Below are 19,241 nucleotides of genomic sequence, written 5' to 3'. Positions count from 1 at the left end.
TTCTTAAAGTGTCTAGAAGGACTGAATTGTTTTCTTATTTCGTCTTAAACAATTTTCACTTAGCTTTTTGGACTGGAATCTATGAGATATATGTTTTATCAACACTATCAGATGTCCGACTTGAGGGGTCATTTTGTAAAATAAACCTAATATATTTAATAATTATTCAGCAAGAAAAAGACCAACTCGCAATTGGCCCACAAAAAGCTGGAACATGATTTGTCCAATGCATTATATATAGCATGGCAAAACAGTAGAATGTGAATGCCGTTAGGACCACCTAACACTTGCCACATATCATTATACTATTAACTTTTTTCACGTGATTTTGTGTAGTCTTATTTGCTTATATAGGCTTTCATTTCTCCTCTTTTCCCCCTTTAACCTTTTTATTTTTCCTGATTGCTTTTTTTGGTTACAAACAGCACGTATATTGGCTTTGTTCATTACACCATCGGAGCGGAGCTAGAGTTTAGCTTATGAGCTCGGTCGGATTTACTTTAGTTCAAATTTTGTATTTATTGTAAGAAATTTATTAAATATATAAAAATTATTAATTTAAAAATTTAATAACTTAAATAGACTAGACTTTGAACTCGTAAGTTCTACATCCTGAGTTTGCCTCCATTGACATTGCCTTTCCGATTGACTATAGACTACTTAAAACTGACGCCCCAATACGGATAGTAACTTCAATTAAGAGAAAGGATTCTGAGGAACATAAGGGGAAAAAAGCTTAAAAGGTTGCATCAAAATTAGGCAATGATAATCAGAACAAGAAAAATTGACTGTATATAATAAATACTTATATAAGTTGTTTATGATAACTATAGGGCCAAACAAGTGGTTTACCTTTATTTTCTTTGGTAATCCTAAATGATTAGACCCGAATAAGAACATTAGAGGATCCATTTCAGTCAGCAACTGCCCAAGTCATATCATTCTCAAAGATCCAATGACAAACTTCAATCTTTCCGGGTCCTGACCCGAGTGCAATAAAAGCTCCATGACTGGCTCCCCAAGATGACGTGTCCACATGACAGATGGCAACGCCATGATTAATCTTAGCCTTTGAATTCGGATCCAAAATATCCGCTTCGTATACCCGAACTTTAGGAACCGAATGGCAATAGTAAACTAAGTACGGGAACAAACTCTGATGACAAGAAACTGATTTGGTTACTTTCCCACCGTTGATTCCTTTGACTGATCCTATCATAATATTTCCCTTTGACCCCTTTGTATTCTCAGTTGTTCGAACGACAACGTTTCGACCTAACACTGAGGTTGAAAAGTCAATCATGTCCTCAACGGAGGCGACGCAACGTTTGGTCTCGCCAGCGCTCGGCGATCTTTCACACTCCGTTAATGCATCGAGCATCATTTTCCCCATCTGAGTATCGTCTCCGGCGTGGAAAATTGTCTTAAGGTCCCTAATTTTTGAGGTAGAAAACGGTAATTTTGAAGCTATCACTCTAGGCAAAAATGATCTTTTTGGCATTTTATCTTGAATATCAGGCATTGGCATTATAGTTTCTGTTTTCAACATTTTTTCTCTGAAAAATTTCCCTGGCTCAATCCATTTGTTTTTCGCATTTTTATCAGACACCACGGAAGATGAAACTGAAACCTGATTAATGGTCTTGTTCTTATAGTCAGCAAATGTGACACCTGTTTTTCCATACTCTTTAAAAGTCGTATTCACACCATAAGTCTTGAATCCAACTGTTTGAGCATCAGTAATACCAGATCCATATTTATTGAATGTATCAGACCCTTCACCAAATGACTGACCATAATTCTCGAAATTAGCTCTGCCAGCATTTGGATCATCGACGTACGATGTGAATTTATCATCTCCAACATTAGACTTGTCGCGATAATTAATAAAAGTCTCGAAAGGAGCATTACCATCAGCACCATAATTCGTGAAAGTATTTTCTGGTACATTTGCATTAGACCCGTAGGATTTGAACGTGTTGCCCCCGCCATTTCCTGATTCGCCATAGTTCGTAAATGTTGAGCCTATGACATTGGAGTTATTAGCATAGCTGGTGAAATCGTTAATTGCTCCGTTACTATTTCTACCGTAGCTTGTGAAAGATTGGTCCCCAGAATTTGTATCTTTTGTATAGCTTGAAAAAGATTGCTTTCTGCCCGCTACCTCAGTAGAATAGGTGGTGAACCGTAGATTAGGGACGTTGACATTGGGGGCGTAGTTCTTGAACTCGCCAACCCCACCAGCAGAAAGGCCTGCCAAAACGGATGTAATACTTAAGTCAATGAGTTCATCCAAAACCAGTATTTTTATAACTGAGTGTACCATCGCTCAAATTGCAATTAAGTATTATCTTATGAGTACTAAGTGAGTTTGATAACAAGAATATAAAATTTTAATTGATCGAGTATAGATTCTGACTCCGTTTCCCTGCAACTATGCTAAGGTCAGACAGAGACAGACTCTGGATTTGAAAATGCTAGGGGCACCACTATCGAATAAAAATTTGAGCAAATACTGAAGTGAGAATCGAGTCCAAGCAACGCATTAAACCGCCCTAATCGATCAATACACAGTGGCGGAGCCAGAATTTTCATTAAGGGGAGTCAAAATATTAAAAAAAAATCACCAAGAAGTCAAGGAGTGTTATTATATAGTATATATATACAAATTTAAAAAAAAGTACCGAACTATATAGTATAATTTGCCGGCGAAGGGATGTCAGTTGACACCCCTTTGGTATATGTGGCTCTGCCACTGCCAATACAGCTGCATAAATTTTGAGTCTTTGGGCGCCAATCAAAATATACATTACCTCTTATTTAAGATATATACTCATTTTTTCTGAAATTATTGGCGTGGATGATCCCCTACCCTAAGAATGGGTTCGCCTCTAAGGGCAGAGTAGGTGGAAGAAAGAGGTTTAATTGAGTTCCATTCGTATTCGTCGGTGTGAACAGCTTATTTTTTACCATGTTTGAATTTATTCCTACTTTTCTCTACTCACTACCCACTTTCTCCACTCACTGCCCACTTTCCCCATTTTCCCCACTCATGTTCCCCACTCTTCCCACTTTCCCCACTCATGTTCCCCACTCTCCCCAAAATATTTCCACCACTCACACCATTCACAACCTTAAGACACCCATCAGCTCTCTCTCCTTGAAAAAGAAGCAGAAATACCAGCTCCATTCTCTCCATTAAAAACACAGCTGAAAGCAGCCCCAACGGACCCCTATTTTGCACCAAAAAGGAGCTCGAATCCACCCTAGAAATGACCTCAAAACAGCTCCAAAAACGAGTTGAAAAACTGTCCAAAAACCAGCATTAAACTACAACCAAATCAGCCCCAGAAACGCCCCAAAATCCAGCTCCAAACTGACCCAAAACAGCCACTAAATCTGCTCAAAATAACTTCAAAACGAGCTAAAAATACTCCTCAAAATAGTTTCAAAAACAACCTGAAAAACCGGCCCAAACCCAGCTGAAATTCTGCCACCAAACAACCATGAAACGAGCTGGAGTTCACACCAAAATCCAGCTCCAAAACTTCAACGCAACAGCTTCGAAAACCAATTCCAAAAATCCATAAAAAACCAGCAAATCGTCCTCACAATATTCGTGCTATGGGTCCGTGAAAGGGTCGAGTCCGTCGAGGTCGGCGTGGAAGTTCTCTGGTCGATGGTTCCTGTTGCTTGAGTTCATTTGCTGCTCATTTTTGGTCGTTGTCTCTGTTCTGTTGAGTTGCAAACTCTCAACCTCAAATTCATTAATAAAGGTCCATTTTTATTCTTACTCTAGTTTCAAATCCTGCTTTGTTTGTTTTCTAAGATGATTAATTTTGCTTTGGTCTATTTAATTTTTAGAGATAAATTCATGTAGTATTTCTTCCACTCTTTAGTATGTTGATTCTTTGAGTTTAATTCCCAACATGTGTTTTACTTCGCATTAGTTATTGAATGTTCTTTCCATTGTGATTGATCAAAGAAGATTTTGTTAGCTTTTTTTTTTAATTTCTCTGTCATTTCCAAGTTATATGCATTTGAAGGACTATTTTTCAGTTGAATTCTAGCAGAGACATGTGTTCTTTTAGAATGAATGAGCTAACATAATATTCATGTGAATAGGGAATAAGAAGCGTTGTCTTCTGCCACTGAAAGAACCTAGCTTTATTTACTCATTATGCCTTGAATTTGGTAGTAATTCATAAGTTTTATGTTAGAATTGTTTAGCTAAAATATTTCTTGAATTCTAAATCAATTCCATTTCCATAATTCTGCTTCACAAATAATCTCAAAGTTAGCCTAGAATATTAATTTATAAATACATCATAACTTGCTTTAGGCGCGATTAATCAACTATCGTGACTATGGGTACAGTTCCCATAGCATAGTCATGATACCTAATTCCCAAATTCGGGGGTGCATTTCATGTAACCCGATCATAACAACTTCGAATATTAATAAAATAAAAAATATTGCGAATCGCGAGTGCATTTCATGTAGCGTGGTTTTCGATGTGTTCCAAAACGGCAAGTGTACGACAATCGTAACTTGTTCAAGAAATAATTCCATAAAACCTAAAATGGGTTAAAATAATTAAAAGCATTTATAAGGGAAAAATGCACAATAGGTTTAACACATGTAATAAATCAGATAATAGGCCAATTATAATATGTTTAAGCGACCGTGCTAGAACCACGGAACCCGGGAATGCCTAACACCTTCTTCCGGGTTAACAGAGTTGCTTATTCAGAATTTCTGGTTCGCAGACTTCAAAAAGGAAAGTCGAAATTTTCCTCGATTTGGGATTTAAAATAAATCGGTGACTTGGGACACCAAATAAACTATCCCAAGTGGCGACTCTGAACAAAATTGAATAAATTAATCCCATTTCGAATAATGTCACTTTAATTGAAAAAACTTCCTTGTACTACCTTCGGGTGTGTAAAAGGAGGTGTGACAGTCGGGAAATTATATTGTGTAAATAAACTTGCATATATATATATATATATATGTGTGTGTGTGTGTGTGTGTGTTAGAATCCCCCTTGACCTAAGGAACTATTAGGGACCATTTGGTGGGATGCATTATATAAAATAATGTATGCATTAGCTTTGAGTATTAATAATATCTTGTTTGGTAGACATTTTGGACCTATGCATTAGTTATGTATCCTATTTGGTATTATCTTATGCATAACTAATGCATAGAAAATCATGGTATTAGCAATGCAATGGGTTTTAATGCATGCATTAGCTTAGCTAAAGACAAAATTGTCCTTCAAAATTTATGTTTGATTAATATATGTTAGTTGTTATAATAATGCATGTTTAAAATAACCCAAATAGTGAGAAATAAAATTATATCTCTAGTAAATAAATAAATACTTAGCATATTTTTTTTATAAATAAATATTTAGTTCTATATTATAATATATGTAGACAAATCAAATATTTTTTTTAAAACTTTTTCATATAAAAGCATTTCTCAACATATGTGATGGACATATTTTGAGGGCATTTTTGTAAACAAGCAATTCCTTTAGAAATTGTGTAATGCTTTAATACATCAAACCAAATAATGGATAAGAAATATGTCAGCATAACTAATACCAGCATTATTAATACCCCCTATTCAGCATTATTCTTTTGCACCTTACCAAAAGAGCCCTTATAGTGTTTAATAGACTCTAGATAATTTTTTCCATCTATCCAATACTTATGATGATGTAAGGTAGCAGGTACCGGAAAATTATTTTGTGTCTCATACAACTGACACTAGTTATATAAGACAATTTTTTTGTCTCACAATTTTGTAGGCCCTGATTTTTGTGGACCCAGAAGTGTAAGATTAGGGTCCACAAATTTGTGAGACAAAAATGAGCCTCATACAACTAGTGTCAGTTGTACGAGACACAAAATAAAACCTCTAGCAGGTACCTAATGAAATTGTCAAGATATCTATAAGCTAATCCACCCACCACTAGGGCTGCTCGGTGGGCCGGGCCTGAACCGGACCGGACCGGACCCGCGGTCCTAACGGGCCTGGTGGGCCTGGTGGGCCGGTCCTGGTGGTCCTCCTAAGCCCGTCACGGGCCGGTCTTCATGTTTGAGCCCACGAGCCCAGGACCGTTTAGCCCGGGGGACCGTCAGGCGGGCCTGGGCCGGTCCTGGCGGGCCTGGGCCGGTCCTGGCGGGCCAACCGGCTATTTTTTTTTTAAAAAAAAATAAAATAAAATTCTCCAACGGCCATATTTAAAATCTAGCCGTTTGGGCTGAAAATATGACCGTTTTTAAGTTTAAAAAATGGTCATTTGGCCCCCAAACTTTATATAATTACACTTTTCCCCATTTCTCAACTATAAATACCCCTCATTCTTTCATTTTTATTCACCAATTCATCAATATCTCTCAATCTCTCTACTACAATTACTTAATTTATTGTTGAAATTTCGTGAAAAATTGTGAAGTTGTTGAATTGAAGTTTTCAAGTGTTCAACGATTTTCAATTTTCAAGAAGTTGTTCGGCAATCCGGTAAACTCGTTTCAACTCTTACGTTTTTAGAATATATTTTTGTGTGGTTTAGTTTGCATAATTATAATTAATATGGCATTTACTTTGAAAAAAATGTTTGGTAAAGGAAAAGATAAAACCGGTGAAAGTAGTGGCCAACCAACTACCCTTCCCCCGGCTCCCCGACCTAGAAAAGATAAGCAAGTTGAAAGTAGTCGCCAACCTAGACGTCCTCCTCCTTCCGTAATTCTTGATAGTGATCACCCTTGTTTTCAATTTACCGATAGTGAATTTTATCATAATGTTGCACCAGGTGAAAGATTAGATGATGAAATTATGAATGCTCTTTATCCTAATGAAACCATCTTAGAAAATAATGAGGAAAATGAGGATGATGATGAAACCCAAGCACCGGATTTAGATGATACACCTACTAGTCCTCTTAATAACCCAACTGATGCACCGGTCGACCCACCTGTAGAAACTCCTACTTTTAATAGAGAACCTGCTAAACGCCTAGAAACATCATTAGTTTGGAATTTTTTTACTCAAGTAAGAGAACAAAATAAGGCTAAGTGTAAAACTTGTGGGAAATTAATGGTGCATAAATATACTGGAGACCGTAGCGGCACGGGTAGTTTGACTAGGCACATAAAAACACACCCTAGAGATAAGGCTAGATTTTTTCAAATGAAAGCGCAACTAGAGGGGACAAGTGTAGATTCTGCGGTTAACCCTAGTACAGGTTCAAATCTAGTTCAACCAGGAATTAACACTGTCACCGGAGGTATTTTATATTACGATCCAAATAGAGATCGTGAAGAATTAGCAAAGATGATTACTGTTATGTGCTTACCTTATACTTTTGCATCTAATCCTAATTGGGTTCATTATATTAGAAGAGTTTTTAATCCTACTTATAAAGGTTGGCCTCGCGCAACAGTTAAGAGTGATATTTATAAATTCAAACATGAATATGAACAATATTTGCGGTATTTATTTACTCATATACCTAATCGGATTTCTATTACTACTGATATTGGTAGAAGTGGTAATGATTGTGATTATCTAACTGTTACAAGTCATTGGATAGATGAGGAATGGATAATGCAAAAACGCATAATTGCATATAGAATAATTAATTCGCGTCACACAGGTAAGTTTATAGCTAACACTGTTGCAGATATTTGTAGATATTTTTGCTTTAGCGATAAAATAATGGCAATTTCAATGGATAATGCTTCTAGTAACACCAGTGCTATAGGCATGCTTACAACAACACTAAATCCTGCATTTACTAATATTTTCCATGTTAGATGTATTTGTCATATTTATCATTTAATTGTCGGTGATGGTATGCGAATATTAAACATAGAAATTGAAAAGGTTAGAATGGCTCTTAATTGGCTTTTTTATTCAAACCGTAGAAGTAGACTTAGAGAGTATTTTAAAAAATGTGATGAATATGGCCTTAGAGAAAGAAAGGTTCCTAAACCTTGCCCGACTAGATGGAATTGTATGTACGAAAGTTTAGTAGTAGCATATGAATATAGAAACTCAATTAATGCAACGTTTAATTCTCGGGTAGGTGGTGAGGATGATGATGAAATGCTTACCACTCAAGATTGGACTAATGTTAAAATTCTTTTAGATTTTTTAGAACATTTTCAAATTGCTACAAATGCATTTTCTGGGCAATATTATCCTACTATTTCAAACTGTTTAGTTTATATTGCAGCACTATCTGATTTGTTTGTTGAATTTAGTGAGGGTGGGGATATTTATGAACTTGCTATAAATGAAATGAAACAAAAGTTTAAAAAATATTTTTTTCCTATCCCTCCTATTTATGGTCTTGCTGCAATGCTAAATCCTACAATGAAATTGGGAGGTCCTCATTTTTGGTATTCAAATATTTATAAGGCTTTAGATCTTTCAAATGAGGAAATTGCGACACTTGCAGATGCAAAAGCTTCAATTAAGATTAATGCTCAAACAGTTTATAATGCTTATCAACTTGCCTTAGAGCATGCTAGGCCAACTATTCCAACCCCTACTTCGTCTAGCTCACAATCGTCTAAAAGAGTTGCGGGCTTAAAAGCTCTTAAATCTTGGACGGAGTTCAGGGGGTCTCAAGGTGAAAATTATGATGAAACTTCACATCTAAATGAGCTTCAAGTTTATTTGTCTCAGGGACTTGAAAAGGAGAATCCAGACGGCTCTTTTGATCTTTTGGAATGGTGGAAGGCAAGGGAAAAACATTTTCCTGTTCTTGCAAGGATGGCTCGGGATATTTTATCAATTCAAGCTTCAACTGTTGCATCAGAGAGCGCTTTCAGTCAAGCAAGACTGCAAATAGGTGATCATAGAGCGTCTATGAGGGATAGCTTGGAAAAATCAGTATTGTTTAGAGATTGGATCCGCTCGGAAAGAAGAAACTTTGGAATTGCAGAAGCACAACCGGCGATAGATGAAGCTTATGAAGAAATGATAGCGGAACTTGCGGAGGATTCGGCTTCGCCCGGAAGTGGTGATGAACAAGCTTCTTTTCCACCACCACCAACGCAACCTCCTCCGAACCTTGAAGGATTTATGAGATTTGTTAGAGATAATACATAGAATAATATGTAACTTGTATTTTGGCACATCTTCCTTAGTTTTTTTCCTTCTAATGGTGGTATTAGTACCTTGTTGTGCTCATTCCATTGGGGGAAGGATGACTAAGAAAGATATGCCATTTTTGGTAATAAAATTTATTGCTTCTACCCATGAGCTTCTTTTCGCAATATTTCTTTGTCTATACTTAGAATTATTTATAAGCTACAATATATACATAATATACAATATATATACTACAAGAAAATATATAAGAGAATATATATACATAAGATACAATATAATATACTACAAGAAAATATATTATGCGAAAATATATACATAATATACAATATATATACTACAAGAAAATATATAAGAGAATATATATACATAAGATACAATATAATATACTACAAGAAAATATATTATGCGAAAATATATACATAATATACAATATATATATACTACAACAAGACAATATATTATGCGAATATATATACATAAGATACAATATATATACTACAAGAAAATATATAAGAGAATATATATACATAAGATACAATATAATATACTACAAGAAAATATATTATGCGAAAATATATACATAATATACAATATATATACTACAAGAAAATATATTATGCGAACATATATACATAAGATACAATATATATACATAAGATACAATATATTATGCGAATATATATACATAAGATACAATATATATACTACAAGAAAATATATAAGAGAATATATATACATAAGATACAATATAATATACTACAAGAAAATATATTATGCATGACAATTTAGTGTTTTACTATTGTTTTGTTATTTTCTTTTTCGTCAAGCACTTTAATAATTAGATATACATATATACTACATATATATTTTTAATATAGCCATGATACTACAAGAAATTGCCTTTAAAAAAAAGCCCGCTAGGCCCGCGAAACCCACGAGCCCGGCCCGTTAAGCACAGGACCATGTGGGCTTAGACCCGTCACGGGCCGGTTCCACCCATTGAGCCCACGAAGACCGGGATCACCAGGCCCGGGACCGCCAGAGCCCAAGACCACGAAGCCCGGGACCGCGAGGCCCGGCCCGTTAGGCCCACTAAGAGCAAAGATTTTAGTGTAATAGTTGTGGTTCAAAAATTATCTCAAATCACATGTTTACATTTCAGGCTTAGCATTCTTGCATTTTTTTTTCTTTTCTGAAATCCTAGCTCCGACTTACCTGTCCCATAAGTGTTGAAGCTTTGATCAACCACGTTTCCATTTGGTGCGTAAGTGGAAAACTTATCATCATGGCCAGCACCACCTCTGCTGTATTGACGGAACGAATTCACGGGAAGGTTGTCATTCTCGGCATATTTCTTGAAGCTGTCAAAACCACGTGGCAGTTTAGATCCATAGTTGGTGAAATTCTTGCTCATGTAGGAAGAAAATTGCACATCTTGGCCATGTTTCTCTAGACTTGATGATATGTCAGGGAAACAGAGAAGATTAGCAGAGGAGCAAAAGGAGGAAATCTCCTTTGACAGAGATTCTTGATCCCCTGCTAGTTTTGAGTAAGTTGCAAATTGTGCAGCATTTAATGGTGACGCTTTATTGAGAAGAAACCAAGGTTTTGGTAATTCATTTGACATCTGTTTCTTCCAGTAACGAATCAAATATGCTTTTGGTGTAAAAGGGTTTATTGAATCGCCAGAATTTCCGGCAACAATTACCTGCATGGACACGACATATACAGAAGAATTAAGAAAGTGTTATAAAGAAATTAATTAGTACTAGCTGTCTACTTTGGGAAAGTGAAAAAGACAAAAGATTAATTAATATGGTAACTTACCCTGAAAAGGAGGAAAATGCAGAAAAGCAGAGTGTTAGTGTGCATTTTTTTAGTAAGGAAAAAGTGAGAATATTGGGTTTGTTGGATTTAATTCCTTCCTTAAAGTTAGATATATAGTGCAAGAAAATTAGTGGATATGCTAGTGATAATGATAATGAAGGAGCTGATGGAAGTTGACCTCGTCTGCGATACAGCTAATAGAATGCTCTGTTAGTCACACGCTTTAACTTCACTAGAATTTTTGACTTCAATAGCTGAGAATTAAAGAGCTTTGTAGTAGGAGTACTGTACTAGATTTGTTTAACACGTCTTTTGTTTGGTTAGTCAGTGACCCAAAATTAAAGAGCTTTATAGCAGGATCGCTGTACTGGTTTCAATTTCAATGGCTCATTTTTTTATACTTTAATTTACACTAACTCCGTTCTATTTTACGTGTCAAAGTTTGAATTGACATGAAATTTAAATAAAAGTGATGATTTTTAAAATTTATGATCTAAAATTAAGTTATAAATATTTGTGTGACTATAAAATGAAAAGTTTACGTTAAATTGTTAATTTAAAAGTTATCATTCTTTTTAAAATAGACTACAAAGAAATATTGCCACATAAATTATAACACACGGAGTAAAGTTAAGCAAGCACGTAAAAAAAAAAACTCTACGGATAGTTGCCTATAAAAAATAAAATTTGTAACTTGAAAATAAGACAAGTTATGTGATATTAAAGATTAGCATTTTCACATTGCCAGTCAAAGTCGCTCAATAAAGTTGGTGACTTAGAGCCAACACCAGCTTTATTAAGAGATCTTAATCTTTTTTTAAAAAATTTGCATATTTACTTTTATTTAATTTTTTGAAATACAAAGTTATTATTTAAGTAATTTTTAGTAACCAATTTCTCTTAATAATTCTTTCTCAATTGACTGTATAGCCATCAATAACATGGATAAATAATTGTTTGCTATTATTATAATGATCTTTTACTTTTTATCTTAGAATATTAAATATTGTTGGCTTTACTGGCTTAGCCGCTTACGCCTTCAGCCCGTACAAATATAGGAGTAATAATTAAACTCATAGATGGGCATCCTTATCCCTATTAATTATGTGGAAAAGCCACATAATTAATATGTGATTTGCTTTTTTCTCGTTCCCACCGGTCGGATGGAAATAGATTGACTATGGGAGATATTCATATTCGTTTATACGTGTTTGTACCAAGGGTATTTAAATTTTGAAAGAAAGCGAAAAATAATTTTCGATAAAGGGTGTTCAATACGTGTTATATACCTCTAAAACATAATATTTTACCTATATACACAGTGTAATTTTTCGACGAATGATGGTCAGTTGACCACCCTTGTGACCATGTGGCTTCGCCACTGGTTTGTACAAGAATGTGCGGGTTCTATCGAATATTCAATATAATATAGACCACTTTAAATCTTTCGATCATTATGGCCAACTTTCTTCTATGTTCGATGAGTCGGTCTCACAGCCAGACATACGTGTATGGGGTCGAATTTGACCAACCACGTCCCTATACCGGCATGGACAACCGCCGAGCACGCACAAGCTAGGGTAGAGGTACGACTCAAGAGCAGTGTGAGGAACGACTCCATAAGTTCCGTCGACCCCTCAAGGGCGTGTATTTACTTTTTATTCTTTAATATTTCAAGGAGGATCCTTTACTATATAAAGGGGATCCTAGCATTGTAAAAGGGGGAGATTATTACATACTATTTTTTCTCTAACTTCTCTCTCTCTCTCTCTCTCTCTCTCAATTTCTCTCTCTCGTATACTGAGACTGATATAAACATGGTATCGAGAATATCCTAGGGTTTTATTATCTTCGGTTATGATTTACCCTTGATTTCTTTCGATTGATTTGCTCGAAAAGTGTTCGATAACTTTTGAGTCAAACAATTTGGCGCCGTCTGTGGGGATTTCGGTAATCGAAATCATAGTTCACACCTAGGATATCAAAAGCAACAATCACTGTTCTTCATACTCCATAGAAGCCAACAATGGCAGAAAGAGAACCAAGGATGAAGACGATAGCAGATGTCACAACCAACCTCATAGGCCCCCTCAACGAGGCTAGTAGATAAAATACCACGAACACAACACCCAGTAGTGAACAGGAGGGGGAGATCTCACCCTCCTCACTCGAAGATCTGACGATTTTGCATGAAAAAAGGGCATCTACATCTACAGCTAAGGAAACACCCACAGCAGTCAAAAAACTACTAGAGGAATGGTTGACAAACACCCTAAGTAGCATGCTTGAAAAATCACCTCAAGGAAATATCAGAGATTCGTCAACGACAGATATCGCTACCACCACCGGTGAGCCCGGTGTTGAAAGAACAAACAACGCTCACATTGATATCGACGCCAGTGATGGTACACTCGCAACCATCCTTAAGAAAATGGAAAAAATGGAGAATGAGAACAAAGCGCTTCGTGATAAAATGAAAGAGCACCAGGAAAGAGTAGACAAAATTCCTGGCGCTCCTAAGCTACTGCCGAAACGCGACGTAGGAAGGTTCGTCGAACAACCGTATAGTGAGGATGCTACCCCTCACCCAATCCCAAAAACCTTCAAGATGCCACCATACTTGAGAATATATGACGGGACTACAGATCCCGAGGACCATCTGATCCATTATGTGACCACTGTAAAAGGCAATGATTTATCAAAAGAACAAGTGTCGTCCGTGCTGCTGAAAAAGTTCGGAGAAACTTTGACAGGAGGAGCGTTAACGTGGTACTCTCAGCTACCAGCTAGATCAATATCGACGTTCGAAGAGATGGCGGACAAGTTTGCCACCGCTCATGCAGAAGCAAAGAAGGCCGAAGCTAGAGTCAACGATATCTTTGCCCTCAGGCAAACAACAGGTGAAGGACTCAGGGACTTCCTGGCCCGATTCAACAAGGTAAGAATGGGTTTGCCAAACGTATCGGAAGGAATGGCAGTTGCGGTTTTCCAGAATAGGATTAAAAGAGACGGTTCAAACGCGACCAAGAAGCTGCTCAGCCGACTCATGAAGTATCCCCCCACCATATGGGAAGAGATCCACAATGCCTACTGTGCCGAAGTAAGAGCAGACGAAGACGATCTTAACGGTCCGATCCAACAACTAACGTTAATACAGTCAGAAATAAGAAGGGATCGACGCAACGATGGACGACGGGAACAACCCCCACGCTTCAACAAAGAAAGGCATCAGCCCTACCTCAGAACTCCCAATCCACCCCCTCCGAGGCACCCAGACGTCGTGCAGCGACATGTCGCCCCACTCCAAAATGAAAGAGGTATGCCCCCTTTATTATTTGCTCATAACTTTTGTGTGTGCCCTTGAGAAATAGTGTACACACTGGAGAAGCTAGGCACAAAGGTGCAGTGGCCGCAGAAAATGAAATCAGATCCTAGTGCAAGGAGGTCGAACGTCCTATGCGAATTCCATCAGGAAAGGGGACACAAGACCAAAGATAGCATAGGTCTGCGACAGGAGGTAGTCAGAATGCTAAACCAAGGGTACCTGAAGGAGTTGCTTAGCGATAAGGGAAAGGCCAATTTCGCCAGAGGACGCGATCTATCTCAAGGACCACCTAAACCACCTTCTCCAGCACGTACCATACAGATGATCATCGGCGGTGGCGATGACTCAGCAATCAACCACGTAAAGTTCACCACCACACACAAGCTGAAGCGCACGATCGCTTATGAACGGTATGACGACTTCGAAGATAGTATCATCTTCGATAAGTCTGATACCGACGGTTTGTCTTTTCCTCATTACGATGCTTTAGTTATAACTTTACGTATCGTTAATACTGATGTGAAGAGAATCATGGTAGACGACGGGAGTAGCGCGTGTATTATCCATCCAAGAGTCCTCATGCAAATGAAGCTCGAAGATAAGATTATACCGTATTGCATAACACTAACAGATTTTAATAATGCAGTAGAGCGTACCTCCGGAGAGATATCATTGCCAGCCTTAGTAGGGGGAGTCACGCTGGAAACCACATTCCACGTTATGAATCAGGAAACGGCTTATAGCGCTATTATAAGGCGTCCTTGGATACACGCCATGCGAGCCGTCCTCTCGAGCTTCTACCAGGTAATCAAATTTCCCACCCCATGGGGAATATTCAGCATTCGAGGCGAGCCATGCACCACTCAGGAATGCTATCGGATCGCCCAAGATTGTACACATACCAAACAACTAAAAGGAACAAGTGCGGAAGCAGAGCAATTTGCCATGTCGGGAACTCAAATCAATCCGACAGCAGAAGCCATCAAAGACCCAGATGTCGTAGAAGCCTGCAAAGCGACAGTCGAGGACCTCGACGCGGTCCAGTTGGACGATACCGACTATTCAAAGAAAGCCTACATCGGGCACAATCTCCCCGACCCATGTAAGTACCACGAATTCTTAACTAACCACGCAAATTTATTTGCCTTCTCTCATTCAGATATGCCGGGAATCCCAAAAGATATCGCCACTAATAATCTGAACGTCGACCCACTATATCCGCCCGTGCGACAGATGAGAAGGAAATTCAATGCCGCAATCAACGAGGCAGTCAGTGAAGAAGTGGACAAGTTACTAGCCAACGGTTCCATTAGAGAATCGAAATACCCGCAATGGGTAGCTAATGTCGTTATGGTTAAAAAGAAAAATGGGAAATGGAGAATGTGCTCGTTCCCATTGCCCCACATCGACCAGCTGATCGACGCAACCGCAGGGCACGAACTGCTAAGTTTCTTAGATGCCTACTCCGGCTACAACCAGATTATGATGGCCGAAGAGGATCAAGAGAAGACAACTTTCATCACCCACCAAGGGACTTACTGCTATAAAGTGATGCCCTTCGGACTTAAAAACGCGGGAGCAACGTATCAAAGGTTGGTAACCAAGATGTTCAAGGAACGACTCGGCAAGACTATGGAGGTCTACATCGATGACATGCTTGTAAAATCGGCAAAAAAGGAGGATCACATCGATCATTTGAAAGAGGGCTTGGGGATACTGAGGTAGTACGGGATGAAGTTAAACCCAGAAAAGTGCTCCTTCGGTGTGGCCTCGGGAAAATTCCTAGGTTTCCTCGTATCACAACGAGGTATCGAAGTCAACCCGGATCAGATCAAGGCCATAGACGCAATACCAGAGGTTTTGAATAGCAAGAAGTAGATACAGAAATTGACGGGACGAATAGCCGCCCTATCAAGATTCATCTCGCGGTCCTCCGACAGATGTCATAAGTTCTTCAGCGTACTGAGGAAAGACCATGGGTTACAGTGGAACGAGAAATGCATCGAGGCCCTGAGAAAACTAAAAGCATATCTATCTTCGCCACCGTTACTCGTCAAAGCAAACCCGGGCGAGTGTTTGCTGGTATATCTGGCCGTGTCCGAAGTTTCTATCAGCGCAGTCTTGGTCCGCAAAAATAAAGGTACCCAATCTCCTATTTACTATATCAGCAAAAGCTTAGTAGATGCCGAAACACGGTATCCACACCTCGAGAAATTGGCTCTAGCACTGGTCGTAGCTTCATGAAAGCTCAGACCTTATTTTCAGTGTCATCCCATAAAAGTAATAATGACCTTCCCCCTGAGAAGCATTCCGCATAAGCCCGAACTCTCGGGTAGGCTCGTTAAATGGGCCATAGAGCTCAGCGAGCATGCCATATCCTATCACCCAAGAACCACCATTAAGTCGCAGGTACTTGCTGACTTTGTCGCCAACTTCAGCATAGAGATACTGCCAGAGGTGGAGCAAGAGGCCCTCCGTGCCTCCACCCACACTGACCTCTGGACTCTCTACACTGAAGGTGTTGTGAATGCATCAGGATCGGGACTAGGACTCGTCCTCGAAGTCCCTACGGGCGAAATAATTCATCAGTCCATACGATGCTCCGAGATGACTAACAACGAGGCCGAGTATGAGGCTGTGATTGCAGGTATGAAATTATCCATCAAATACGGGGCCCGTCGACTCATACTCCACTGCGACTCCCAACTCGTAGTAAATCAAGTCACCGGGACTTACCAGATCAAAGAACAAAGGCTACAAAAATACCAATCAGAAATCCATAAGCTAATGCCTGAATTCGACGAATGTTTCTTCGAGCAAATCCCTAGGGCACAAAATGTCGAGGCAGATGGCTTAGCAAAACTAGCCGCGGCCACCAAGAATATCAGCAAAGAAAGTGTGGTCGCTCTTCTCCATTCGGCTGTCGATCATGTCGAGGTACTCTCTTTAAACCTTACTTGGGACTGGAGCAACCAGTTTGTATCCTATCTGCAAGACGGAACACTCCTACGCGACAAAAAAGAAGCCAAGAAACTCCGCGTACAAGCCGCCCGATACAGCCTGATAAATCATGATCTCTACAAGAGGACGTTTGGCGGCCCCCTAGCTAAGTGCCTCGGGCCGCATCAAATGAGACAAGTATTAGAAGAGGTGCATGAAGGCCACAGTGGCGCTCATACAAGTAATCGTGCCCTCGTCCGATGTATCATCCGAGCCGGTTATTACTGGCCTACTATGAAAAAAGAGGCGGTAGATTACATCCGAAAGTGCAAACAGTGCCAAAAGTACGCCCCCATGATACACCAACTGGGGGAGCTTCTCCATTCGGTCACCTCACCTTGGCCCTTCATCAAGTGGGGAATGGATATAATCGGTCCCCTACCAGCAGGACGAGGAAAGGTACGCTTTCTTTTAGTTTTGACGGACTATTTTTCCAAGTGGGTGGAAGCAGGTGCGTACGCACAGATACGCGAACAGGAAGTCATCGCCTTTGTATGGAAAAACATCATATGCCATTTCGGCATCCCCAAAGAAATCAGCTGTGACAACGGCCCCCAGTTCATTGGTAGGAAGACAACTAAGTTCTTCGAAAAGTGGCACATTAAGCGGATACTCTCCACTCCATATCACCTCACCACCAACGGCCAAGCCGAGTCTTCCAATAAAACAATATTGAACATATTGAAAAAGAAGCTCGAGGAAGCTAAAGGGCTGTGGCCCGAATTACTACCTGAAGTGTTGTGGGCATACCGAACCACACCTAAATCCAGCACGGGAGAAACGCCGTACTCGCTGGTCTACGGGACCGATGCGGTCACACCCATTGAAATCGGGGAGCCAAGCCTGAGATACTCACATACCAGCGGGGCAGAAAATGACGAAAGCAGATTGCAAGATCTGGACGAAGCCGAAGAGCGAAGAGACATGGCCCATATTAGAATGACGGCCCAAATACAGCATGCAGAAAGATATTACAACAAGAAAGCCAAAATAAGATCAGTTAAAGTGGGCGACTACGTCCTCAAAGCCAAAACATTGGCGTCAAAAGACCCGAGTGAGGGAAAATTGGCAACAAACTGGGACGGACCGTACAAAATCACAGTAGCGGCGAATAAAGGAGCATTCCAATTAGAAACAATGGAAGGAATAACACTCCAAAACAACTGGAACATTGCCCACCTCAAATACTTCCACTTCTCAAAGGTGTCTCTCGAGTCGTACTCTTTTTCCCTCACCCGAGTTTTGTCCCAACTGGGTTTTCTCGGGGAGGTTTTTAACGAGGCGGCGAAGGGGACACCTGGTGGTATCTGAGAGCAAGTTCATCACATCGGTCAGTTGACACGGTCTCTGGGCCAATATAATGAAGGGACTACACTAGTTAAATCTCCATTGTATAGGCAAAACTCTACATTTTATAGACAACTCTCTATTGTACAGAAGTTTCTCCATTTTATAAACGGCTAAGGCCATATGAAAATTGACAACGACTAAGGCCACATGAAAATAGACAACGGCTAAGGCCATATGAAAATTGACAACAGCTAAGGCCATATGAAAATCGACAACGGCTAAGGCCATATGAAAATCGATATTGGCTAAGGCCATCGACATCAGGCTCGACCCAGTTCGACCACGACGGATAGCACTTCGACGACAGTCAAAGCGACATACCAATGGATAAGGCCATCAACATCAAGCTCGACTCAGTTCGACCACGACAGATAGCACTTCAACGACAGTCGAAGCGACATCCCAATGGCTAAGGCCATCGACATCAGGCTCGACCCAGTTTGACCACAACGGATAGCACTTCGATGACAGTCGAAGCAACATCCCAATGGGTAAGGCCATCGATATCAGGTTCGACCTAGTTCGACCACGATGGATAGCACTTCGATGACAGTTGAAGCGACATCCTATTGGCCAAGGCCATCGACATCAGGCTCGACCCAGT

General features: G+C 39.4%; 2 protein-coding genes across 2 annotated transcripts; one reads left to right on the top strand and one right to left on the bottom strand.

The window, feature by feature from the left end:
* Positions 1-769: 769 nt before the first annotated feature.
* On the bottom strand, positions 770-11,096 carry LOC104241487 (polygalacturonase-1 non-catalytic subunit beta-like). Its single transcript, XM_009796425.2, has 3 exons — positions 10,963-11,096; positions 10,351-10,843; positions 770-2,253 (listed from the first exon to the last, which is right to left on the bottom strand). Exons 1-3 carry the CDS (start codon positions 11,005-11,007, stop codon positions 914-916), a joined length of 1,878 nt encoding a protein of 625 aa, XP_009794727.1. The 5' UTR covers positions 11,008-11,096; the 3' UTR covers positions 770-913.
* A 2,147-nt stretch (positions 11,097-13,243) lies between these two features.
* LOC138879930 (uncharacterized) lies at positions 13,244-16,012 on the top strand. Its single transcript, XM_070159579.1, has 2 exons — positions 13,244-14,279; positions 14,334-16,012. The coding sequence occupies exons 1-2, from the start codon at positions 13,244-13,246 to the stop codon at positions 16,010-16,012; spliced, it is 2,715 nt and encodes a 904-aa protein (XP_070015680.1).
* Positions 16,013-19,241: the final 3,229 nt, after the last annotated feature.

The sequence above is a fragment of the Nicotiana sylvestris genome, chromosome 10, assembly GCF_000393655.2.
Source record: "Nicotiana sylvestris chromosome 10, ASM39365v2, whole genome shotgun sequence".
In the NCBI taxonomy this organism is placed as follows: Eukaryota; Viridiplantae; Streptophyta; class Magnoliopsida; order Solanales; family Solanaceae; genus Nicotiana; species Nicotiana sylvestris.
Note: the sequence above shows the minus strand (reverse complement) of the source record. Positions and strands in the feature narration are given on the sequence as shown.

What these genes read in the sequence shown, in the direction of transcription:
- LOC138879930 (XM_070159579.1), top strand. Translation starts at nt 13,244, where the DNA reads ATGCTTGAAAAATCACCTCAAGGAAATATCAGAGATTCGTCAACGACA. An exon ending in CCCACTCCAAAATGAAAGAG is followed by an intron (nt 14,280 to 14,333) that starts GTATGCCCCCTT and finishes CTTGAGAAATAG; the next exon opens with TGTACACACTGGAGAAGCTA.
- LOC104241487 (XM_009796425.2), bottom strand. Translation starts at nt 11,007, where the DNA reads ATGCACACTAACACTCTGCTTTTCTGCATTTTCCTCCTTTTCAGG. An exon ending in GCATTTTCCTCCTTTTCAGG is followed by an intron (nt 10,844 to 10,962) that starts GTAAGTTACCAT and finishes GTGTCCATGCAG; the next exon opens with GTAATTGTTGCCGGAAATTC. An exon ending in CTTCAACACTTATGGGACAG is followed by an intron (nt 2,254 to 10,350) that starts GTAAGTCGGAGC and finishes CCGTTTTGGCAG; the next exon opens with GCCTTTCTGCTGGTGGGGTT.